Raw genomic sequence first — 26,748 nt, forward strand, 5'->3', positions numbered from 1 at the left:
CAGCCCCATTGCCCGCGCAGCCCGCCGCCCACGAAAGTAGCCACACACTGTCCGCAAGGGGCGCCGCAACGCCCCCGGGGCCGCCAACCACCGAGAAAGGCGCCGCGGCTGCGGCGGCCGCCGCCGGAAGTGACGGCACCTGTCGTTGACGCGCCCCGCCCCTTCCGCCTCCGCGCCCCGCCCAGGCCTCTCCCCTCGGCCTTCCCCGCCCCTCCCCCTCCCCTCTCTCGCCCGCTTTCTGTCTGCCTTTCTCCCTCACCCTGTCCCCCTCTTTCCTTCCTCTGGCTTCCTCTTTCGCACCTGAGCAACGCACCTGCCCGGGCCCGGCTCCGCTCCCTCCTCCCTCCTCCCTTCCCTCCGCCCCGGCCGGAAGGCTCCGGCCTCCGCCGCGGGAGCTTGGCGGCTGCGTCACCGCCGCTCCCCCCCCCCGCCCCAGACAAGATGGACACCGCCGAGGAAGGTAAGCCGGGGGCGCCCGCGCCCTTGCTCTGGCTCCCGGGTTCGGGCCGGGCCCGCGCCCGGTCCGCGGCGCTCGAGGCAGGCGGCGAGGCCCGGGCGGAGCGGCGGGGGCGCCTCGTCTCGGGGCGGGGGCGCGCGGGGACGGCGGCGGGACCCAGCGGGCGGGATCGCGGCGGGGCCGGCGCCCGGGCCGTTTGCCCGCCGAGCGGCGGACTCGAGGGGCGGCAGGGAGCAGTAGGTGACCCCTCGGCGCCCCCGGCCGTTTCTCGCCCGCGCGCGCGCGCAGAGAGCAGGACCCCTGCCCTGGGCCGGGGGTGTCGGGCTGCAGTGGCCGCGGCCGGCGTGGCTCCCCGCCCCCTCTGTCCCGCCAGTCCCGGGGTGGGGGGACGGCGCCGTGGTCGCTGCACGAAGTCTGGGGGCGTTTTCCACGCCCCTCCCCCACTCGGTTTTGTCTTTCTTTATGTCGCTTTGCCCCTCGCTCTCCGGGCCCGACCCTTTCACGATAAAACTTCTTTGTTGACTGAAACTTCGCGAAAAATACCCCGCCAGGTGACGGCCTGGTGGAGTGGAACTGACCCCGTATTTAAAAACCTTGCCCTCTGCTTGCGTGGCCCCTAGTAGTTTGTTTACTAAGCGAGGCAGAGGCAGGGCCACCGGGGTTATTCGAAGCAGGAAGGCTCTTTGTTTCGGTGTAGTTTATTTTGTGCTTAGTCTCTGGCACCAATAAGCAGAGTTTTGTGTGTCTGTTTTGCTTTTGAGTGCGTGTGTTTTGGATGTGGCTGTTCTGGAACAAGCTGACTCTTATGAACTGAATACAGAAGTGAAGACATGACTGAACATCTGTGACTAGTGAAACGCATTTGCTGATCCGGCGAAGGTAGTTAGGTTGTTTTTAAGCAGTTTTATCTTTTTAGAGTTTATGGAATAATTTCGTGAGTCTATAGAGGAAATTCCTAATCGCTTTCCTGTTGTTGAGGTTATCGATGAAGATACATTTATGCTTTGGGTTTATTATGTGGGGATATGATAAGCGTCTTGCAACCTTACGGGTTGCGATTTTGATGATTTTAGATGAAGATCGTTGGGGACTGTCGTGGTGTGCAGTAATGGGTGATGAAAAGTTTGATGTTGTCTGTATATGTGATGCGTGGAGGGGATCAGTTTATCATTTTTTTTAAAGAAGTCTTTCCTTCGATAGGAAGAGCCTCAACTGTAATGATATTTGCATGTTATACTTGACAGTTTACAAAGCATAGTTACATGCCTTCACATTTGATCTAAGATCCCTATGGAGTAGGTAGGTATTATTATCTTTTATAGGTGTGGAAGTTAGTTTAATAGTTTGTCCAAGTTTCACACCCTAGTAAGAGAAAGATTTGAACCTAGGTATCCTGATGACACAGTTTTCCTTTCATTATGGCTCAGTTGTTTTTATTATGTGCCGTGAGTGAAAGGTAATCACCACAGGAGACTCCTTTGGAAAAAATAGTAAAGTGAAACTGCTGAGGAGGTTAGGAATTACTTTCTTTTGACAGGTGGTCCTAGTGTGTAAATTTCCATCTACATCCATACATCCTTTTGGATTCAAATTTTAATGACTCAGTCTAGTAATGCATGTGTTTATTGATTTATCAATTGATATATACTGGCATGGTTTATTAAATTCCCATTCTTTGAGCTTAGGCACTTAGTAATTGCATACACTTATGGTATGATAGTGGTGATTCAGGAATTGCAGAATCGCAAAGCTGGAACCATGAAAGAAATATTTTCTGAGTGCTTCTAGTGCACTGCCCACCCCCCTCAGTCAGGGTGCGTACAAATGATATTTATTTACTGACTTGAGCACTGTTCTCTATTGAAATAACTGACATTTACTGAGGACTTGATGGATGGCATGTACTTCACTAAACATTTTATACACATCTCATTTAACTCTCCTAAGACTGTTAGGTAGGCACCATTCCCTTTTTACAGATGAGGAAACTGAGGGTTAGTATGATTAAGTAACTTGCCCAAGGTCATACAGGTAACAGATGTCAGAGGCAAGATTCCAACTCAGGTCTGTCAGACTCCGTGGTTAAATTTTTTTTTTTTTTTTTTTTTTTTTTTTTTTGCTTTACGCGGGCCTCTCACTGTTGTGGCCTCCCCCATTGCGGAGCACAGGCTCCGGACGCACAGGCCCAGCGGCCATGGCTCACGGGCCCAGCCTCTCCGCGGCATGTGGGATCTTCCCAGACCGGGGCACGAACCCGTATCCCCTGCATCGGCAGGCGGACTCTCAACCACTGCACCACCAGGGAAGCCCTCCGTGGTTAAATTTATAAGTGGATACCCAGTGTCCAGTGTTGAGATGACTGTATTTTTGTCACTCCTTTTATAAGGTGAATCATCTACATAATTTGACAAAGCTTTACTTTGCATTTGTTTTATGACACTGTTAGTCATGAAATGATAGTGAATTTTAATACTGCTCATGCCTAATTTTGCAAAATTCCAAATTGGAAGTCTTCTGAAATTGTCAAAGTTAATGTAAATTTAACTTGAAAAAATGCTGGAAGGAAAGGGAGGATTACAGAAGATTTCAGGATAAAAATGACAAAGTGAAGACACCAAAAAGCTTGGAAACAACTTCTATTTGCTAAATGAGTTATTACAGGTTATTTCTTAAATTAAAAAATGCAATTGGGTTTTTGATTATAAAAGAAACTTTTTTTTTTGGTAGGAGACTTGGGAAATGAGGCTAAACATAAAGAAAATAAAAAATTTAAAAATCTTAAAATTTTATCACTCGTTAAAAACACTGATGATGTTGTTTACTTATCTATTTTTTAATATGTTAATCTGAGCAAACAGAAATCTGAAATACCAACCTGCAAAGAGATTGTTAAGCTCTTCCATCTCTTTTAAAAATTGCATGTTGCTTTCCTCTAATGGTACCATATATGATGTTATAATGCTCAGAATGTTTCCTATTTGTAGTAAACAAGACTGAATTCTATATGAAAATTGGTTGTTTGCCAGGTGGATTTTGACCCTTCATATTTTGTGTTTGCTAGCTATTAAAGATCTCTAAAGTGTTCAGTGTATTGTTTTATTTTTGTAAAATCAACAGTTTTATAATCCATTCTCATAATAGAGCCATGCCTTGTTTTATTGTGTTCATTTTATTGAGCTTTGCAGATATTAATTTATTTTACAAATTGAGAGTTTGTGGCAACCCTGCATTGAGTAAGTCTATAGGTGCCATTTTTCCTGAAGCATTTGCCCACTTCATGTCTCTGTGTCACATCTTAGTAATTCTTTTAAATATTTCAGATTTTTTCATTATTATTATATTTGTTATGGTGATCTGTGATTTACTGTTGTAATTGTTTTGGGACACCATGAACTGTGCCCACAAAGACAGTGAACTTAATAGATAAATGTGTGTATTCTCACTGCTCCACCAACTGCTGTTCTCGTTTCTTTTTTTTCTCCTTGGGGGCCTCCCTATTCCCTGAGGCCCAACAATACTGAAATTAGGCCATTTAATAACTGTAATGGGGCCTCCCTGGTGGCGCAGTGGTTGAGAGTCCGCCTGCCGATGCAGGGGATACGGGTTCGTGCCCCGGTCTGGGAGGATCCCATATGCCGCGGAGCGGCTGGGCCCGTGAGCCACGGCCGCTGAGCCTGCGCATCCGGAGCCTGTGCTCCGCAACGGGAGAGGCCACAACAGTGAGAGGCCCGCGTACAGCAAAAAAAAAAAAAAAAAAAAAAAAAAAAACTGTAATGATCTCTAAGTGTTCAAGTGAAAGGAAGAGTCACATATCTCTCACTTTAAATCAAAAGTTAGAGGTAAGTAAGATAAGTGAGGAAAGCATGTTGAAATCCGAGATAGGCTGAAAGCTAGGCCTTTTGCACCAGTTAGCCAAGTTGTGAATGTAAGGGAAAAGTTCTTGAAAAAAGTTAAAAGAGTTCCTGCAGTGAACACATGGATGATAAGAAACAGCCATATTGCTTATATAGAGAAAGTTTTAGTTGTCTGGAGAGAAGATCAAACCAGCCACAACAGTCCCTAAAGCCAAAGCCTAATCCAGAGCAAGGCTCTAACTCTCTTCAATTCTGAGAAGGCTGAGAAAGTTGAGGAAGCTGCAGAAGAAAAGTTTAAAGCTAGCAGCGCTTGGTTCATGAGGTTTAAGGAAAGAAGTTGTCTCCATAACACCAAAGTGCAAAGTGAAGCAGCAAGTACTGACGTAGAAGCTGCAGCAAGTTATCCAGAAGATCCAGCTGAGATAATTCTTGGTGGTCACACTGAGAAATAGATTTTCAGTGTAGATGAAACAGCCTTATATTTGAAGCAGATGCCACCTAGGACTTTCATAGCTAGAGAGGAGACGTCAGTGCCTGGCTTCAGAGCTTCAAAGGACGGGCTGATTCTTGCTGGGGCTAATGTAGCTAGTGACTTGAAGCTGAAGCCATTGCTCATTTACCATTCCAAAAATCCTAGGGCGCTTAAGAATTATTTTTAATCTACTCTGCCTGTGTTCTGTAGATGGAACAACAAAGCCTAGATGACAGCACATCTGTTTACAACACGGTTTACTGAATATCTTAAACCCACTGTTGAGACCTACTGCTCAGAAAAAAAGACGGTTCCTTTCAAAATATTATTGCTTATTGACAATGTACCTGGTCACCCAAGAGCTGTGATGGAGATGTACAACAAGATGAGTGTTGTTTTCATGCCTGCAAACACAACACCCATTCTGTAGCCCATGGATCAAGAAGTAATTTCAACTTTCAAGTCTTATTATTTAGGAAATACATTTCATAAGGCTATAGCTGCCATAGATAATGATTCCTCTGATGGATCTGGACAAAGTAAATTGAAAACATTCTGGAAAGGATTCACCATGCTAGATGCCATTAAGAACATTTGTGATTCTGACACAACATTGTAAATCAACTATACTTCAATAAAAAAATAAATAAAATTCAAAAAAAAGAACATTTGTGATTGATGGGAAGAGGCAAAAATATCAACATTAATAGGGGTTTGGAAGTTGACTCCAACCGACATGGGTGATTTTGAGGGGTTCAGGACTTCAGTGGAGGAAGTAACTGCAGATGTGGTACAAATAGCAAGAAAAATAGAATTAGAAGTGGAGCCTGGAGATGTGACTGAATTCTGTAATCTCATGATAAAATTTTAACAGCTGAGGAGTTGCTTTTTATGGATGAGCAAAGAAAGTGGTTTCTTGAGACAGAATCTACTCCTAGTGAAGATGAAATGAAAAGTTGTTGAAATGACAACAAAGCATTTAGAATATTATGTAAACTTAGTTGGTAAGGCAGGGGCAGGGTGTAAAAGGATTGACTCCGATTTTGAAAGAAGTTCTGTTAGGTAAACTGCTCTCTATTATCAAATATTTGAACTTCAGAGCTTGAGGAGGTCTTAGATCTTCCTCATTTTATCGATTAGGAGTCTGATCCTGCAAAGCACTGATATTTTTCAGTTTCAAAAAAAATCTGTTCTTTGCTCAAGGATATACATTTTTTTAAAGTAAAAGCACTGCAACATTGGAATAAATGTTGCAAGTATTGATGTATGAAACTCTCATTAAGATACTAAACGTTTTGCCATAGTAGTGTGCTCTCATTTCAGCCCAGTGGTATATAGAGCTGACGTTTTTCTTTTTCATTTTTCTAGATTACTGCTCACACTAGCAGAATGTAATAAAATCTTACCAGCCTATTTTTATGGACTGCCAAAACATTGGAAGTAATGAGTTAAAAGGATAAGAAGTTGTCAGAACCAGACAGCTAGTTACTGTCTTTCTAGAACCACATGGTCTTTCATCTCTGCTTCCAGTAATGCCTGCTTCATTCTTCTTGCCACAGATCAACTTTCACTGCTTTGGCATGCTTACGGGCAAGCATACATGCACTTATTTGACAAGTGTTTATTGAGCACCTGTTAACTAGCCAGGCACTATTTTATGCACTTGGGCTAGGCTGGTAACAAAATAGACAAAATCCCTTCTTTCATAGAGCCTATGTTCTTGTTTTCGGCTTGGTAGAGGAGGAGGGGAGGACAGAAAGTAAACACGTAGTAAATTATGTGGCATGACGAGATGGTTATACGTGCTATGGAGAACAGTTAGTTGGGAGGGAACAAGATGGGTGAGAGAAGGATGAGATGAAGGTGGATTACAAAGGGGCATGAGTTAATTTTGGTGGTGATGGATGTGTTCATTATCTTGATTGTGGTGACAGTTTTACCAGTGTCAAGCGATATCAAGTGATATCCTCTAAGTAAGCGTATTTTATTGGATCCGTTATTCCTCAGTAAAACTGTCTTTAAAAATCTGTTGTCTTTTACTCATGCATGGCTTTGTAACCTCATGTATTGATCATTTGGTAGCTGTTAGATCAAGTTATGCAAATCTTCCAAATCTTGACACATTTTCCTGTGTAACATAAAAGTCACATTCATTAACGTCACCACTTATCTCAAAAGGGCTTTAGGTATTGGAGAAGCTGTCGTTCTTATTGTGGTGGATGTAGGTTTTCTAAAATACTAATATTTGCTTGAAAGTTTTATTTTGTCAGTGGCAGCAAATATTGTCAGTGTTTTGCTTGGTTCTTAGGCTCACTTCATTCTTTTGTGACACAATGCCTGCCGAATACCCGAATCTGTCTGAATAACTGTTGTTTGTCATTTTGTTGTTGTTTTGTTTTTTTCCATAGTAAAAATGGTGTTTCGTGGGGGGTGGGGGTGGGGAAGCAGTTAGTTCAGCTGGTAGCTCCAAAGAATAATACAAGTGCTTTTTCTTGAGACAAACACTGCTGTTGAGCCTGAGTCCAGGAGTGAGTCCACACTCTGTATTTTTCACCTAAAATTTCCACTTGGTTCTTCTTTAAATCTTCTTTTTCCTTTGCACTTTGGATCCAGTGAGGAGGCAGAAAACACAGTAACTTAACTAGAGGAAGTTGAAAGAATTGTTAACCTAGGATTAGAGAATAATGATAAAGATGTAAGGACTACCATAAAGGGTACTCTGGGCCTGAGGGAAAATGTCCAAGTAGGGACAGACGGGGGAGGGGTGAGGGCCCCTCCTCACAGCTGTGGTTCAGACCTCGTTGGAGAAGTACGGAGTTGTCCAAGCCAGAGCGAGTCCACAGTTTCTGGGTGAGCAGGAAACAGCCCTCCAGGGTGGACGCAGGAGACTCAAGGTTGATGAGTAGGCGTGCAGACAGAGTTAGGGTACCACCGTGGGCTCAAGGCCTGGAGTGTGTTGAGCTGTTGTCAGTAGGGCTGTGAGAAGTTGGTTACTAAAGCAAACCTACTGACAGTGCAGCGGGAGCAAGGAGTGCTCCAGTCCTCCTGTGTTGTCCCTCCAGCACCCTCTACCGACAAATTTATTTTTAAAAACTGTTTAAAAGAGTCCAGTCTCTTATCACTGAACAGGTTGTACTGAAGGATAAATTTGGAGCTCAGAGGAAATATTCAGTACATTGATACTTGGCACACTCCTGCTAAAACCTGGGAGTTATTGCCTGTGCTGCTGAATTTGCATTTGCCCACTGCTGGCAAAATCCTCAGCACGAGCTCTGTAACTACTGCAGGAGTCCACAGGACCTGCAGTTAGCTGCCGCTGCTGTTTTTAGAGCCAGAAGTAGGAAATGGCTTTACTCCTTCCCTCCATCTTATGTTCCCACGGAAGAGCTTCTCATTGAAAGCATGTGACTCAAGCCTAGTCAGCAAGGCAGATGTAGTTTTCAGGCTTCCAGGAGCAATAGTATAGGTGAATGTTAGTTTTGTAATGATCAGTAATCTGGAGAGAAAAGAAATAACTAAGCTTTGGGATATATGGAGAATTGGGATATATGGAGATTTGGAATTTAAATGTATGTTTTCAAGACCTAATTACCAAATCCATGTTAAAAAAAATAGGTATACTTTCACAGTCAAAAAGGAAGTGTTTTTCACAGAATTTTAGCAGTTAAAAATTTCTTTTTCTTGTAATTGTGAAAGTAGCAATGAAACAGTAGAAACTTTGGGAAAACAGGGGAAGGAAATCACCCATGTTCTCATCTAACCAATATAATGGCTATCATTTTTTGTATTTTCTCTTTTAGGCTGTTTTGGGTTTTTACCTTGTTGTAAGAACAGTATGTATTCATTTTTTTTATTCCTGCTTTGTTTACTTGACATTATGCATATTTCCATATTGTCATATAACTGTTATATTTGCTATTTTTAAGGGACTATAGACATTTGTGTAGTGAATGTACCACAATTTATGTAGCCACATTTCTGGTTTTAGCAGTATAGGTTATCCACAGATATTTTGAATAATACTTTTTAATAATGTATTTTTTTAATATGTTTATTGTAATCGTAGCTACTAATTATAAAATTTTTGTTGATAATCAGCTGTTAAAAATCCTTTGTTACTGCAACCAGGTGAATCAAGGTCACCATTAACAGTCATAAAAATCATGTTGATAATGTACCGTTCATATTCTGTGATGAAATGGCACTTTACCTATGTGATTTTCCTCCCCAGAACCCATAGCCCCACTCTAATCATGAGCAAAAACATCAGACCAATTCTGGGGACTTCCCTGGTGGTACAGTGGTTAAGAATCTGCCTGCCAATGCAGGGGACAGGGGTTCGAGCCCTAGTCTGGAAGGATCCCACAGGCCACGGAGCAACTATGCCCGTGGCCACAACTACTGAGCCTGCGCTCTAGAGCCCGCGAGCCACAACTACTGAGCCCATGTGCCACAACTACTGAAGCCTGCGTGCCTAGAGCCTGTGCTCCGCAACAAAGATAAACCACCGCAATGAGAAGCCTGCACACCGCAACAAAGAGTAACCCCTGCTCACTGCAACTAGAGAAAGCCCTCGTGCAGCAACGAAGATGCAACGCACACAAAAAATAAACTAATTAATTAAAAAAAGAATCAAAGTCATCAAAAACAAGGCAAGTGTGAGACACTGCCAGAGCCAAGAGACGCCTAAGGAGACGTGACAACTCAATGTAATGTGGATTCTGGAACAGAAAATGACATTAGGTAAAGATCAAGGAAATCTGAATAAACGGTTGACTTCAGTTAATGATAGTATGTCATTGCGGGTTCATTAAGTGTAGTAGAACTACCATCCTAATGTCGGATGTTGATAAGAGGGGATGCTGGGTACTGTGTACGGGGGAGCGCTGTACTGTCTCCTCACATGTTCTGTAAGTGTCATCTGTTGTAAAAAATAAAGGGTATTAAACCCTTTGTTTATTAAAGTATCACTAGTTTATCACCAGAAGGAAAGTGGAAACATTTTGAAACCTTATGTGAAACAACTTTCAGGATAGACAGTGGCTTAAGAGTTAAGATGTACCCAAAGCTTTAAGAGTTGTTTTGCATTTTGTCTCATAGTAGATACTTAGAATATATTTGGTGAACTGGATTTTTGGCTAAGAAAACTAACGGGATGGGCTAGCCTTGAGTGGGTGTTGACTTCCCCATCTGGCACCAACTTGATAACCTCTCACACTGTTGGGTGTTCACCCTCCCTTTCATCTCATGGGCTGTCTCCATCTTCAGTCACTAAGGACTTGAAGATTTCATTCAAAAAAAACTTTACTGAGCTAGGTACTGTGCTAGGAACTTCTAAAAGGTATGCTTTGTGAAAACACTAAGTATTCAAATAAAGCAACAAAAGTTGCCATAGGATTTAACAGAAGAAATTTGCCCTTGAAAACCAGGAAGAGCTTTGATTTATTGTTCTAGGTAAGTTTGCATTCATAACCAGCAGAGTGCATTGATTTTACTTTGGCCTGAGCAAGATTTTTAATTTTACTGCATGTAAATTTGGTGGAGTCTTACTCCACCACAGAACATTATATCATTTTTAGTGAAGGGCCTCAGGCTGCACCTTTTGTAGACTGCACTCTCCTTCTGTACCCTTGGCCTTGTTCTCTTGAGGTTTTGGGTGGTGGGATTGATCCTAGTAAACAAAATAGATTATTTTTTCTTTGACTCCCCCCCCCCCTTTCTCCATTGAGGCATTTTATTTGCACATTGTTATATACTCCTAGGAAAAAAATTCCAGGATTTCTCTCCTATGTGTTTTTGTCTTGTTTCTTCATGGTCCTCGTGCCAGCTGAGGTTGTCAGTACAGTGAAACCAAGCTAGAAGAATGGAAGTAGGTTATTTTGACATTTTTCTAGATCTTTGAGTTGCACTTCAAATCTGTGCCTGATCACTTCATGCTTGTTTAACTTGCCTGTGAGGTTCACAATAATTTTCCCAGCTCTGTGATCATCAGTGATTTGAAATTTGCCAGTGTAAGCATGCTTCATCATTACGGTTAGAAACCAGATGATTTTGGAGCATGGTCTGACAAGAACCTGGCGTTTGTCTCTCTTTTCAGCATTGTTAATGCTCTTGAGAGCATCAGCCAGGTCATTCATGCACACCATTGCGGTAGCACAGAAAGATGGCGAAAAGAGTTTTCTTTGACTTTCTGTGTTGGTGGTGGTTGTGCTTGTTTTAGTTTTTGTTTTGTGAAGCAGCTAAGATCTTTTATAAAACAGGATAGGCTAATTTATGTCTTAGTCACAAACTTCCCCCAAACCTGAGCAACAGAAGGTTGCTTTAAGTTTCTCACTGACATCACGTCCAGTGTGGCTGGGGAGAGATTCTCCTGCTAATAATGCTGGTCACTTGGAGATATAGATTGGAGACCATGGCTTAGCACATGATTCCACAATCATTGAGGCAAGAAAATGCAGTGTGATGGATTGTGTTTATTGGTGCCCAAAGACGTCTATCCAGAAGTGATGGCACATCACTTATAACTCATATTCCATTGACTAAAGCAAGTCACATGTTCAGGTATAATTTCAGAGGTGACAGGGAAGTGCAGTACTGCCACATACCCAGAAAGTAGAATGCCAAAAGTATTTGATGACCAATGCTGATGATTTCCACAGTCCCTAGTAACATTAATTCCTACCTGGCCGGTGAAGTAAATGTGCTCATTGGGATATATTTCAATCTACAACTTCATTAGAACACATTTTAGAGAGGGAACTAATTTTTTTTCATGTCGTTACCTTTTCTCATTTGTTCTTTTTTTCTACGTCTGTTTAGACACTAGTACTGTAGAAAACATGATTTTATTAAAATTAAAGTGTATTTAAAGTTTTCCTTGTTTAATGTCTGTGAGTTTTTGACAAATGCATATAGTCATGTAGCCACCACAATAAAGATATAGAATAGTTCTTTCACTCCCCAAAATAACTTCGTGTCTTTTTATGGTCAGCTCCACCCCCAGACCCTCGCAACCACAGATCTGTTTCTGTCTGTATAGTTTTGTTTTTTCCAGAATGTCATAAGTGGAATTAAACAGTATGTAGCTGTTTGAGTCTGGCTTCTTTCAGTTTAACATAATGCATTTAAGATATAGTCACATTGTTGCCTGTATCAGCAGTTTGTTCATTTTTATTGCTGAGTAGTATTCTGTTGTAGGGATGTGTCACAGTTATCCATTCCCCAGTTGTGGAATGCTTGGGTTGGTTGTTTCCAGTCTGGGAGAATTATTAATGAAATTCACATAGGTTTTCGTGCAAACATGAGTTTTCATTTTACTAGGTTAAATACCTAGGAATAGGATTGCTGGGTGTATGGTAAGAGTATATATGTTTTTATTTTTGTTATTTTAATAGGTATGTAGTGGTAATCTTACTGTGGTTTAAACTTTGTTGTTAATGTAAAATTTACATAACAAAATTTACCATTCTAACCATTTTTAAGTGTCTGATTCAATGGCATTAAATATAAGCACATTGTTGTACAGTCATCGGCATCTTAAATTGTGTTTTTAATTTGCATTTCCTTAATGAGTCAGCATTGTTTCCATTTGTAGACCTTCTTTGCTGAAGTATCTGTTCAAATCCTTTGCTGAATTTTTTTGGACTATTTTCTTATTGTTAAGACCCCAATTAGTAAGCTGGACGAAGAATTTGAATAGATAGTTCACAAAGAGAACATGGCAAAATGTGGAAATATTCAGCTTCACTAGTAATAAAACTACTTCTTACTTAGCTGTTGTACTAGTTATTTTTACCCTTATATTTCAGTAATGTGTTTCATTAGAGGGAGCAAATCTACTGTTCAAAAGGAAGAAAATTATAAATTTGGAGTGGTAGATAGTAGATATATATAGGATATTGACATTAAATTATGAAAAAATAAAACAGTCAAGGAAACTTGATCACATAACCAGGGTGTGTATGATAAAGTCAAAAAGTTGTCTTTTGGAATTGGGGGTTAGGTTTTAAATCCTCATTTTCTTCTTAACTTGCTTGATAATATAGTCGGGCTAGGATTAGAAATAGAGTTCGCTAATCTTAGGTCTACTCCCCACTTGTTCTTGACTGTCAGAGGTGCTGGTAGGGTCGAATTTTTTTCTTGTACTGTTTGGCTGGGGTACAGCAGTAGTTACTGTCTAAAGTTTTCTGTCTTGCCGAGTTGCCCTTCCCTGGTCCTTTGGCTAGAGAGAGAGCAAGCTTTTGGGCGGAATTTTTTTTGTCTGTTCTCATTGGTGTTTCTAGCTAGCCAGCTTCTCCCCCTCAGCCTCCAGTCCAGGATACTTGAGGCAAAACATAAATCCAGAGAACTCACTGCCTTTTGGTTCCTTGGCATCTCAGCTTCTTTTGCTGATCTGCCTTCTCTTCGCCTTTTAGAGTCTTCTTATGTTTGTTTTTGTATATAATATCCTGGGTTTTTAGCTGTCTTTGGCAGGAGGAGTAGGCAGAAAACTCGTACTGTTTCATCTTGGTCTAGAATTTTCATTTGTCTTCTAGTCTTTATTGCTGTCTTTCTCTAGAGCGAAACTTTATCCTTATTTTCTAAATGATATGTGTTTTACATGTTTCTGAATTTTTTTACATCTGGAATTGTATAGGAGTAGGTACTCTTTGTGTCTGGGGTTCTTTATCACTCAACATCGTTTTGTGAGATAAATCCAAATTGTGGTTTGTGGTTTTGGTCGGTTTATTCTTTTTGCCATGAAGTATTATATTAAATTATGTGAATATACCGAAATTTATTTATCCAAATTTATTTGCCAAATTTAGGCAATTTGGGTAGTTTCCATTTTGGAGGCATTATGAATAGAGCTGCTATGAACATTCTTGTACATGTCTTTGAACATAAGTATATAGGAAACTATTAATTTTAAGTAAGATACTAGCAAAATACTACACAAATATATACAGTTGATCCTTCAACAACACTGGTTTGAGCTATTTGGGTCCACTTATATGCGGATTTTTTCCAGTACTTATATGGTGTTGGCCCCCACCCCATTCGTGGATGTCACATCTGTAAATTCAGCCAACTGCAGATCAGAATTTTCATCTGAATTTGCTTGAATCCGTGGATGTGGACAGAACCTGCAGATGTGGAGGGCCAACTATGGGACTTGAGTGCCCTGGAGTTTTGGGATACATGGGGGCTCTTGGAAGCAATCCATCCATGGATGCCGAGGTACACCTGCACTGTAGGCAGCATACACTTATGAAATAAGGAAAGAACTTCTTTCCCCCAACCCTGATCCCCCCAAAGTAGCAACTGTTAATAGTTTCTTATGTATTCTTCCCGAATAAATGTTTAACTATGACCTTTATATACCTGTGCCTTGTTTCAGATTTTTCTCCTGGAATATAGATTGGCAGGGAAGAACCTTCCATTGCTTCTACTCCATGCACACGGACTAGCTAAGGAAATTGAGTTGAGGATATAGAGCAATGACAGTGGCAGCCTATCTCTTAGGTAGCTTTTCCTGACCTCCATTTCCCTGCGAGGGGTGGATAAGCCACACCGAATCAAGTGTGGCTTGGGGCCTGCTAGACAGCTGAGCGTTTGCCTTGAAGAGTTTTATAGCTGAGGCATATCACCATTCTGGTTGATTTATAGCAACAATCTTTGCCTTTCCATTTATGGAAATATTTATACATAAAGTACTCTTGAGCAAAACTCAGTCGCAGCTTCATCATGTGGGGAAAAACAAGAGTCAGTACTGCAAAAGAGATTTGTGATGTTGTTTCTTGGACCAAATTCTGTATTAGAGTCATTTAGATGAAATGGTTTTGAGTTAGAAATGGGTTGTTGGTTGCATAGCAGTAGGCTTTTAGGAATGTTGAGACAGATTATTTAGATCTTATTTTGCTTTCTTTCCCTGATGAAGATATAGCCAGTGAAAGTTTTAACACATTTGAAAAAACATGGTCAGTGAAATAGGAAAATTGCTAACATGAGTTTTCACATTTGTGTGTGTATGTTAAGTTAAATAAACCACATGCAAAGACCTCCTACTAAAGAACTTCACTGATAAAATTGGACTTGGTGGGCTTCCCTGGTGGCACAGTGGTTAAGAATCCGCCTGCCAGTGCAGGGGACACGGGTTCGAGCCCTGGTCTGGGAAGATCCCACACGCCGCCAAGCAACTAAGCCCGTGCGCTACAACTACCGAGGCTGTGCTCTAGAGCCTGTGCTTCACAGCAAGAGAAGCCACCGCAATGAGAAGCCCGTGCACCGCAACGGAGAGTAGCCCCCGCTAGCCGTGGCTAGAGAAAGACAGCGTGCAGCAATGAAGACCCAACGCAGCCATAAATAAATAAATAAACAAACAAATAAATAGGACTTGGTAGTGTTAGTAAAGTGAAAGTTCAGCTATGATATTTACAAATTGCATGTTAACCTTTGATTGTTTCTTTTTGTTTCATTATACAAAATTTCAAACTCTCACAAATAGATTAATGTAATAAACTTCCAATAACCAGCATCTGGATTCAACATACACAAGCATATGGTTGATAATTCTTTTATCTCAACCCTTTCCCTCTTGCCTCCCCACACTTCTGCTGGATTGTTTTAAAGGAAATGCCGGATACTATATCTTTTCATCCATGAATACTTATGTATTCTAAGAGATAATTTTTTTAAAACAAATAACCACAATACCAGTATCATACTTATTGTCTTTATCCTCCAAGTTTTAAAGTAACTATCAATATTATTATTATTAACATGAAGATTACTGAATTCTCTTTAGGATTTCTTTATAGTTCCTTCTGTCTTTGGATATAGCCTATTTGGGGATATATGATCATGTTTTAAAGTCTAAAGTAATTATTTTCTGTGATTAAGCTTGATATACACAGGTTCACTTGTTTGATTTGTTTTTGGTTTATTTTGCATTTTGATTATTATATGATTTCCACTTTTATTATTATGTAAAAGATATCCGTGGTTCTAAAACAAAGTGATTCAGAAGTCTAATGTTCCCTTCCCTTTCCTTTTCCTTTTATAATCAGTGGAGCTTGTGAAGTCCCTGATACAATAATGATAATTTTATGCATATGTGTATTTTGAGAGAGCCATAGTTATTTTCTGATTTTTTTCAGGTGTTCTGTGAGCAAAATCTATCTGTCTATCTATCAGCATACCTAAACATATCACTACGATAGAGCAGTGGTTCTCAAACTCTTTTGGTCTCAGGATCCCTGTAAATTCTTCTAAAAGATTCAGAAGAGCTTTTATTTGCCGTATAAGAGAATAAAAAGATTTAGAAATATTGATTCACTTAACACCCATTATGTGTTAATATAAAATTTTTTTCATGAAAGTAACTGTATATTCCAAACCCAAAACATTGGTGAGAAAAGTGGATTTGTTTTATATTTACATACCTCTTAAATGTCTGGCTTAATGGGAGGCATCTGCATTCCAACAGGTGTCTCATGTAGCCTCTGGAAAACTCCACTGTACACTGGCAAGACAATGAGAGGTAAAACACTCTTACTGTTATGGCGAAAATAGTTTAGGCCTTGCAGGGCAAGGTGAGTCCAGTCCTGTACTTTAGACTGTCGAGCAGAGCTCTGGGCCCTGATTTAGATTTGTTGTGTTTGCTTAGTTTTCTGTTTATTGGTCCTTCAGAAGGATGGAGTCTACTGAAGATCGGTGTCTGGTCGTATTCACGTGTTTCTCTGCCCTGCTAGTGGAGGTGCTGTCTGTCCAGCCCCACCCCACCCAACCCCACCTGCCCCTCGCGGCCGTGCTGTGGGAGTGTGGGGAGACGTGGTGCCTCCTGCGGGTGGGCACATCCCTCAGCCTCCCACTGTGACGTCCTTGCCGCGGCTCCCTGCGCCACACAGGGCTAGGTCACCTTGTGGGGCTGGTCCCTGTGTAGGAGGCTCCCGGCGTTCACACCCGTGTTGATACTGTTCCAGTGTTTGTCCCAGCATCCCGCTAGCCGAGGTGTGCCCACAAAGGCTGTCCCTGCCCCACCCCAGTCCATCGCCGCATAACTGGTGGCTGAGCAGTCACCATGTTGGTGGAGGGTGACGTGGCGACCCTCGTGGTGACCCTCGTTCGTGTAAGCCCAGTGGTGTCCCTTGCCGCTTCCCTCTGCACTGTGTCTTGCTTACGGGACACCTCTTGCCGCGCTGTGGCTCCTGTGCCCTACTTTCTGCTCCTGCAGCTGCCTGAGACCTGGCCGGGGAGACAGGATGAGGTGGAACCGCTTTGCCCTATGACTGCAGCTGCCCCCCCACACTCGCACTCAAGCCCACCCTGAGGGTTGATCCTGCAGCAGCACAGGCCTGTTGCTAAAGTTAACCCACGGCCGTCTAAGCACTTCTGGCTTAGACACCCTGACGTTGAGAATGACTTTGAGCGCTTGTTTGGCTCCTACCTGCAGAACTGTGGTAATTCTAGAACTGATCCATGCCTGTGGGCATCAGCAGCTCTGCTCTGATGATTCTAGATGACCAGGATTGCACATTCTGTGGCCCTGTTAAGGAGCCGTTTTGCGTACCATGGCAACCACTGTGACTGGGAATTCGGGTGATGGGAAATCTGGATTCGATTCCATAGAGGAAGCCTGGTAATCGACTACTCCAACCTAGGAAGGTAGCAGATTTACCACTCGCGACCCGAGGGTGGGGAGGCAGTGATGAAAAACAACGCTGGACACTTTCGAGGTCCGGTAATTGGAATGAGTCCACTTAAAATCCTTTAAGGCAGATCTATTGTGTGGCAAATCTGGTACCGGCAGCTGAGGTAATCCCCAGCTTCAGTGGCAGGGTATTGAGTTCGGTGCAGTTAAAATGCTGTGTGATCTGCCGCGCGGGTCTGCGGATGGGGAGCCTCCGTCCCTATCCCTACCCCCTGCTTCTCGGTGCCCTCCTGGCTCCTAGCCGAGTGTCCGTGGGCTGAAGTGTGCACTTGAAGAAATTAAAGTACTCCAAGCAGGCGCGAGCTGCCTGCACACTGCTGCTGGAAATCCTGGAATGGGAGCGTGATTCTGTTTTGTTTGTGTTGGAATTTGATTGTGGAGGGCGATTAGACGGGATGGCTGGGATGCTCGTACTGCACCGCTAGAGCTCAAAGTCTTAGACTGATGCAAGACCGACCAGAGTGAAAGCTTTTGCCATGGATGTTTTCATTACTTAAGGATGAAGGTGAAAATGGGAGGTTTGAAGAGATTCTGATCCCATGTTGTTCTGACCATAAACAATGCCGACTGCCCTCGTTATTTCCGGTAATGTGCCGGCAGCTTATTGCTGGAAGCTTATGGGCAACCAAAGCCCTTCGGCTGGTGGTAGCTGGAGCATCTGGTTCCAGAGCTGAAATTTGAAGGCACAGCGGTGTGGTCTGCGCTTAATTTGACTCAAGCTGGACAACCTTAACGCGACTCCATCACAGACAGGATTGGCACTTTGATACCTCTTCCGTGGGTGGTGGTGCGTGGCCTTTCTGTGTTGCTGGAGCGATTTGTCTGGCTCATTGATAACCGGGGAGACTAGTGTGCTCACCACTTAGGTTACCCCCAGGGCTTGATATCCCTAACTTCGACAGATATTGCTTAGCCACCCAGGATTGAGCAATCACAAGTCTGTGATGCTCTTAAGGGGCCGTAACTGCGCCACGCTTCTCAACATGTGCGTATCCCAGTCTGACAGGTGCTGGGGATTCATTATTAAATCCATTAGTGCTGGGCTCTGGGTTGCAATTATTCCTCATTAATGAGGAACTCCCTGTAAGAGAGTAGATCAGAAGCTTGCATTAAGTCCCTGCCCGTTGTTCATACTGCCCATCGCCCCTCAGATTGCCCACTTGGGGTTGGCATTTGGTCTTGGTGGATCGCCGAGAAGATGGTCTAAATGAAAATTGCAACCAGGTTTCGGTAGGTGATCCTGCGGAAAGACCGCTTTAAGGACTGAGCAAGCGAGCTTGAGGGATAGCTTTCGGACATCTGTATGTCACCCGCCACCCCAGGCGAGACTGACAGTAGTGCCATGAGAATCACTTGGGGCGGGGGGTGGAGGGAGTGAAGGAAGAGCTGCTGCCCTTTGGTGGCCGACCTGTAGCCCTGAGCTTCCGTAGTTTCTGCTTAAGGTGGCCTCTGGCTCGCCTCTCTCTGGCCTTCGTGGTCTTGGGGTGCCCCCTCCACACTCTATCGGGTGTATGTCTGTTCCTGTCTGTCTCTCCCTTTAGGGCCACTCTGCTGTTTCGATGTGTTTTTGTGAAGTTTAAACTTAGGACCGGACGTAGGACTTTAGACTTTAAACTGTTAGGACAGGAATGGTGAAGTGATCTTGCATATTTCTATCTACAATCTGTTAGTTATGAGAAAGTACAGTTTCAAATAAAACCAGGGTTTCCATTATTTTCAATTTTAATTTATTTACAAAGCTCTCATACAAAGGAACAGTTTACCTTTTTATATAATAGAAAATTTTTAAGTTTCAGATATACTATATTATCATCCTGATCACACTTTTTAGTTCTCCATGATGTTGATTAATGTTTTACCTAGTGATAGAGTCTTGCTTTAACATGCAGTATTTTAGTTTTTGGTGGCCTATTATTTTTTAAAAAGTTATAACCAAAGATAATTCAATTTTTCTTTTTCATTAATAGACATATGTAGAGTGTGTCGGTCAGAAGGAACACCTGAGAAACCTCTTTATCATCCTTGTGTGTGTACTGGCAGTATTAAGTTTATCCATCAAGAATGGTGAGTCATCCTTTTAGAAAATTTTTATGGCTGAGCTTTACTGTCATCTATATAATAAGGGATACTGCTTCAATGAACTTTCTCTGTAACTAGTTATTTCTTTAAAATTTTTATTGTGAAAATTTGGAAATTACCCGTATTTCTTATTACCATGCCATGTCATTTTGGTATATTGTCTTTCAGATGCACGTGAGTACCCATTTGTTTATTTCTACCACGGAGAGCTTATGTTCATGGGAAGTGTTATGGTGTTCTAGTTTTGCTTGGCATGATTATAGTTTACATTTAGGAAATGCTTTGTGTAAGGTAATAACTCAGTGGTTGTATACATTTTAACTCATTTAATCCTTACAACAAAACTGCAACGTGGAGTATGATTATGATTTTATGATTATTCAGGTGAGGGAACTGAAGCATTGAAAGGTTAAGTAACTTGTTCTATGTCACACAGCCAGCCAATTAGTGATAGACCTAGCCACCAGGTAGCCGTATCCTTAGAGCAATATTAGAACTGATGTTGATGCTTGGAGATTCTTCTATATTCAGTTATCTTTGAGGACGTTATAATTTACTTTGATTAGTTAATTGTTCAGTTAATTGAAACTGCTTTTTTTTTTTTTTTTCCGGTATGCGGGCCTCTCACTGTTGTGGCCTCTCCCGTTGCGGGGCACAGGCTCCGGACGCGCAGGCTCAGCAGCCATGGCTCACGGGCCCAGCCGCTCCATGGCATGTGGGATCCTCCCAGACCGGGGCACGAACCCGTGTCCCCTGCATTGGCAGGCAGACTCTTAACTGCTGCGCCACCAGGGAAGCCCCTTGAAACTGCTTTTTTTTTTTTTTTCTTTTTGCGGTACGCGGGCCTCTCACTGTCGTGGCCTCTCCCGCTGCGGAGCACAGGCTCCGGACGCGCAGGCCCAGCGGCCATGGCTCACGGGCCCAGCCGCTCCGCAGCATGTGGGATCTTCCCGGACCGGGGCACGAACCCGTATCCCCTGCATCGGCAGGCGGACTCCCAACCACTGCGCCACCAGGGAGGCCCGAAACTGCTTTTTAATAGAGGAAATGCATGTCGTTTTTATCTTTATCTGTTATAATTCTGTACTCTTAGAGGGCATCAATGATAAAAAGTTCAGGACTTTCTAAATTTAAAATTGTAAAAGTTCTTTGATATGTAAAATTTTAGTAAAGCAATATTAGTTTTCAATGAAACCTTAAAAGTTTTTTTGTTATAAACACTATACTTATGAATGTATTTGTAATTGCAGCTTAGTTCAGTGGCTGAAACACAGTCGAAAAGAATACTGTGAATTATGCAAGCACAGATTTGCTTTCACACCAAGTAAGTTCTTTCGAAGTTTTCACTGCATTTCTAGGTTATAACTGGCCACATAAAGGTGTTTAAACAGTTTTAAAGCAACTGTGTTCAGCTTAATTTGTCTTTTATGGTAATAGAAAGTATTGCTGTAACATTTTGGAAAATACTTTTAAAAACTACACGTCAGCTTTTAACACACCACACGTTAGCTTTTAACACATCACACACACGTGATTAAATTTGTGGAATATTTCTTTTTTCTTTTAGACAAGTTCAAACGTGTACAAAGGTATAATGAGCCTGTATGTATCCATCACTCAGTTTCATCCATTTTCAACTCATAGCCTTTACATGTCATTCCCTAAGCTCTTGTTCGCACCTCTCCATCCTTATTAAAGCAAATCCCATCATTTATGATTTCATCTGTACATATTTTAGCATGTATCTCTAAAGAGTAATGGTTTTTTAAAAAAAATACAGCTATAATACCATTATTTACCCAGAAAAATTATTGATGCCTTGAATTTGTCAAATATGCCATCCCTGTTCAAATTTGGGACATCTTTTGAGTTTAAATTATGTTGAATTTAAATTATGTTGGTTGGAATAATAAAGACAAATACTTAATTCACTTTTTTAAAATAAGGCTTTTTAAGCCCAGTATTTTGTAGGCTTATGGTAAATATTTTGCAGATCTTTAAATTCTAATTATATTTATATATATTTATAACTCCTTTACCTATTGACTGATACTTAATATTGTTCATCTTAAATAAGTAGAGGTTTATACTGGCAAGTTATCAATAATTTGAAGCACATTTTCATTCTGGGATCCTAGTAAATTGCTCTCCCCCTCCCCCAGAGATATTTTTATGCCTTAGTTTTTGTTTGTTGTAAGCATCTGGAGCTGCTGAGTGTAAATTCTGTAAATTAGTGTTAGTTTTACTTTGTCTTTATGTGATGAGTGTATATAATTAAAATCATTACAGTTTCACTTTTGAAGCTTTGTATTCACTGTGCTCAAAAAATGTCAATTCTGTTATTTTGTAGTCTTTAATTTTCTGTAGGGCATAAAAACTGTACAGCTTGAGGTTTATTGCAAACTGCAAGACTAAATAATTGAATATCTTCATGAAGTTTGATTGATAAGAAATACTCACGTGAGCTTCTTTATTCTGAGGCCAATAAAAGCTTGTGTTTGTACCTTTTAGTTTTCATTTGACAGTCATGTGCTCTCTTTATTACTGGTTTAATGACTAGCTCCTGTATATCAAAAAATCCTCTTAAAGTACTGATCTTTGTGGGTGTGTTGTAAAAAGTTGCTATTTGTTACTTCACTCCTTTTGTGTCTATAGCTGTGAACAGTTTTGTAATAGTGCTTTCATAAATTTCAGATCACTGATTTTAAGACTTTATTTATCATAGCTGTTTGTTTCGGCCTTATTGGAGAAAGAGGCCTTTATTCCTTCTGTATGTTCTTTCTGAGAAACCTGTGGTAGAGCAGTGGTTTTCACTGGAACCATTTACAAAGGAAATCTTTCTAAAACGTGTGTACATAGGGTCTGGTACCAATTCCAACATGTTTGTGGGGTGGTTTTCCCTACACCAGTGAGCAGTTCTGCAGGACACCAGCTGGGTGTCCTGCAGTTTAACCCACTTCTCATACTGTCTGCTCCAAGACAGCATTCCATTCCACAGGTTGAGGGCTCCATCCTTAGAGGACTGGCACCCCTCAACCCCCTGCAGATGCTAGTCGCAAACCCAGGCTGTTACTTCTGCTTTTGACTTTCTGACCCACTGACTTTAAATCAGGGGTTCCCAATGACCCCTTTCTTGGTTTGATTAATTTGCTAGAGTGGCTCATAGAACTCAGAGAAACATTTTACTTATTAGATCATCAGTTTATTATAAAAGGATATAATTCAGGAACAGCCAGATTGAAGAGATGCATAAGGTAGGGTATGTGGGAAGGGAAACTGCACCGTTTTCCCCAGATCTACTTGTTTTCACCAGTTTCTCTCCGAACCTGAGGCCTTTCGGGTTTTTATGAAGGCCTCATTACACTGGCGTGATTGATTAAATCGTTGACTCTTGGCGATTGGTTCTACCTTCAGTCCCTCGCTCCTCCCCAGAGGTCTGAAGGGTGGAGCTGAAAGTTCCAACCCTCTAATTACTTGGTTGGCTCCCTTGGAAAACTCAAGCCCTCCTCTTTCTCCCCACCCCCGCCCCAGACAGGGTCAAAAGTCATCTCATTAACATAACAAAAGACACCTTTATGGCTTAGAAAATTCCTAGGGTTTCAGGACCTATGAGCCAGGACCTGTGGACGAAGACCAAACGTATATGAGAAATATATTTTGGTCACCTGAACGACCAGATATGTATTTCTTATAAATCACAGTATTACCTGTGGCAGAACCTCTTTTTCTGAGTATTGAACCACACTTTGCAGAGAAGTGGGAAGCCCTTAACTTACCATTTGGAATGTTGATTATTGTGCTAAAATGGGGTGGGGAGTGGCTAACAGATGTCAGTGGGCTGTTCGATCTTACAGGAAGTGGCTCTGCTGCAGATTGTTGTGCATTTTGAGTGCTCTTTCTGAGGCTGGCATGGGGGGAGGGTTCTTTCTTGATGACATCTGTCAGCTTCACCTTTTGCTCCTGTTTGCTTTATGTGATCTTTTATAATTTGAGAAACCAGATAATTACAGGGTTTGAATGCTGAAATATGTGTAAATTAGCCTTACATAAAGTTCCTGGCTATGAGTGAGGGATGTGTACTTCTCTTGAATCTTTTTTCCTGCTCAGAGGCCTGTTTCTACATTTCTTACGTGATTTGCTCTCATAAATGACTTCTGGGTAAATGTAGTATTTTATTGCGATTATTTGATTCATTTTTCTTACAGGAAAAAATATTTAAGTGCAATTGCAAATGTTGAAAGTTAAGATAGTGCTACCTGCCTAGAAAATAACCTGTTTGAATCTTCATGAAATTATGTGAACGTTTTCCCCTTATAGTTTATTCCCCAGATATGCCTTCGCGGCTTCCAATCCAAGACATATTTGCTGGACTGGTTACAAGTATCGGCACTGCAATACGATACTGGTTTCATTATACACTTGTGGCCTTTGCATGGTTGGGAGTTGTTCCTCTTACAGCATGTGAGTATTCATTCTTCTGTGGCTGGAGTTATTTAAACATTGCACAACTATTTAATATTATAAAGTAATATGGCATAGTTTTGTTCGAATGATATTTAATTATTTGATATTATAATGTCATGTATTAGGAAAACCTCATTTAGGAAACATTATTCACCTGAATTAAAAACCATTTTTTAACAGGTCAGTTTCTTGAATGAATGTGGGAAAGAAAAACACAGCATACAGAGGCTAATAATGAAAGTTCATGGAAGAATTGAAAAAGCAAAATCAAACATAATTAGAAAGAAATTGAATTTTATTCCTTGAAGTTTATTAGAGCTTTCAAGGATGACAAAAGATGGGTTCTTTTGAGATTTTTTTTGTTAGCCCCTTTTAAAAAACACATATCTAATGGTGCTGAATAATTGGGAAGCATATCTTTCAAATATAGGAGGCTCTTTGGGAGATTGGTATACTAACTCTTAGTTGATTCTTTTTAGGTTCTTTGTGTTCTTAAAGACATGGAGAGGGGTCGATAGTATATGGTGCCAGAGTATATAGATAGGATTCTTTAGAGTTAACCACAAACAAGATTTTTAAATAAGTATAATAATATCCTCATGTCTCCTTAAAATAAAGTAAAATAAACTCAGTCAGTTATAAAAATGAAACTCTTATGAAAGTAGCAGAATAGGTACTATTCACTTGAGTGAATTAGTGAGCTAGAAGATTGAGCAAGGAGTTCTCCAGGATGTAACTCAGAGACAAGAAGTTGCAAGTATGAGGGAAAAAATTTGAGAGATGGAGGCTCCATCCGATTCTTTCAGTATCTGTCTAGTAAGTAGTTCCAGAGGGTAAAAGAGATTGAAAGGGAGAGAGCTGACTGGAAAAGGAAAAAGACAATCCTAGACACATTCTGAAGTTTTCCAGTGCTGAATAAGGTGGTGTATAGATGTTATGCTTTCAGATTATCCTACAAAATCATGAAAATCAGACTGGCATCAGACTTAAAGTCAGCAACATTGAATGTTAGAAGACAGTAGAATAGTCAACATATGGCAAAATTTTTGAACCCAAAATCTTATTATTCTCAGATAGAAGGACAAAATACAGACATTTCAATAGGTGCAAGGACTTGGAAAGCTTACTACCTCAAATTATTTAAGAAAAAAGTGTTTGAGAATATATTTTACTAAAACGAGCAAGGAATCAAAGACAGGGAAAGGTGTGAGCTCCAGAGAAAAAGAAACAAGTGCTTCTTATAGCTAAATCATAATTGTTGTTAGTCTACAATAATTAATAATTTTTTAGGTATCAATTGGAAACTAAAATTCTAGATGATCTTAACGAGAGAAATTGTGAGGGGAGGATAGAATTGAGAGCTTTTTAGGTTGTCTTATTTGTGGTGAAATTATAGGTGCTTTAGATAAAACAGGAAAATACAGTGTAATTATGCATTAAAAATACAGGAGTAACCAAGTAGAGTCCGGAACTAGCAAAGGGGATTAACAGCAAAGGTGCCACTGCTGTTCAGGGGAGGAAAGATGGTCTTTTCAGTAAATGGTACAGCATCAGCTGGACGGGCGTGTGGAGCAAGGACCCCATACCATTACCTCCCACCTGACACAAGTTAACTTTAGATGGTCATAAACCTGAATGTGAACATTAAAACCAAACAACTTCTAAAAGAAAGTATAGGAGAACAACCATAAAAGAAAATACTGAGAAATTTAACTTAATTAAAATTAAGAACTTTAATTCATGCTCAGATACCTTTGAGAGAGAAAGGCAAGCTACAGAGTGAGAGACGGTATTTGCAATACACATATCCAGCAAAGGACTTGTATCCACGATATATAAAGAACTATATAAATCAGTAAGAAAAAGGAAGACAAGCCAGTTAAAAAGTGAACAGCAGATTTGAACAGATGTTGCTGGAAAGAAGATTAAATAGCCAATAAACACATGACGAGGTGCTCAGTATCATTAGTCGTCAGGGAAATGCACAAGAAGATGCTGCTACATACTCAGAAGAATGGCTGAAATTAAAAGAAAAGACAGTGCCAAATCCTTCTTAGGATGTGGAGCATCTGCAACATGCGTACATTGATAGTAAGTGTATATAGAGTATAGCCACTTTGGAAAGCTTTTTGATGTTCTCTATCAGTGGTAAATATTATAAATACCTTACGATCCAGCAGTTCTGTTTCTGGGAATGTTGGTAACAGGAATAAGAGCCTTGTGTCCACTACAAGACACGTGTGTAACAGTGTCGTCACTGCAGCTTTGATAATAGTAGTTTAAAACTGGAACCAACCAAACAACTATCAACAGTAGAATGGATAACAGTGTGGCTTACCCCTATCATGGAATACTACATAGTGGTGAAAAAGGAGCTGGCGGACGCGACATAGACTAACATGGATAAACTTCGCTTCTTTGAGAAAAAGAAGCCAGGCACAAAAGAGTATGGATTGTAGGATTGCATTTATGTGAAATTTTAAAATAGGCCAAATTGATCTATGGTGATAGAGATCAGAATAGTGGTTACCATTTGCTGGAGATACTGACTGAAATGGGTCTTGAAGGAGCCTTCTGGGGAGCTAGGAATGTTGAGAATCTTATCTGGGTGGCAGTTACTTGGATATATACTAATATAAAAATTCACCCAGACACACTTAATATTTATGTAAATTTTATCTTAATAAAAAAGTAACAAAACTTAAATTTAAGTAACTGTTAGGAGAATAGA

The 26,748-nt window shown here is 41.0% G+C and overlaps 1 protein-coding gene and 1 pseudogene across 3 annotated transcripts in view; one reads left to right on the forward strand and one right to left on the reverse strand.

Moving 5' to 3' along the window:
* The first annotated feature begins 220 nt into the window (after positions 1–220).
* Positions 221–26,748, forward strand: part of MARCHF6 (membrane associated ring-CH-type finger 6) — a 78,104-nt gene continuing 51,576 nt past the window's right edge. The window contains exons 1-4 of one of the 3 annotated variants that reach the window (XM_060092726.1): positions 221–460; positions 19,442–19,538; positions 20,804–20,877; positions 23,871–24,014. In XM_060092726.1, coding sequence (XP_059948709.1) covers positions 442–460; positions 19,442–19,538; positions 20,804–20,877; positions 23,871–24,014 — 334 coding nt within the window. In that variant the 5' untranslated portion in view covers positions 221–441. Of the gene's footprint in view, positions 461–9,318; positions 9,527–19,441; positions 19,539–20,803; positions 20,878–23,870; positions 24,015–26,748 lie in introns of those variants that run through there. The other 2 variants (XM_060092725.1, XM_060092727.1) reach the window with 2 other exon arrangements.
* On the reverse strand, positions 10,532–10,929 carry LOC132487229 (small ribosomal subunit protein uS8-like; annotated as a pseudogene).

Source organism: Mesoplodon densirostris, chromosome 3 (assembly GCF_025265405.1).
Source record: "Mesoplodon densirostris isolate mMesDen1 chromosome 3, mMesDen1 primary haplotype, whole genome shotgun sequence".
Classification (NCBI taxonomy): Eukaryota; Metazoa; Chordata; class Mammalia; order Artiodactyla; family Ziphiidae; genus Mesoplodon; species Mesoplodon densirostris.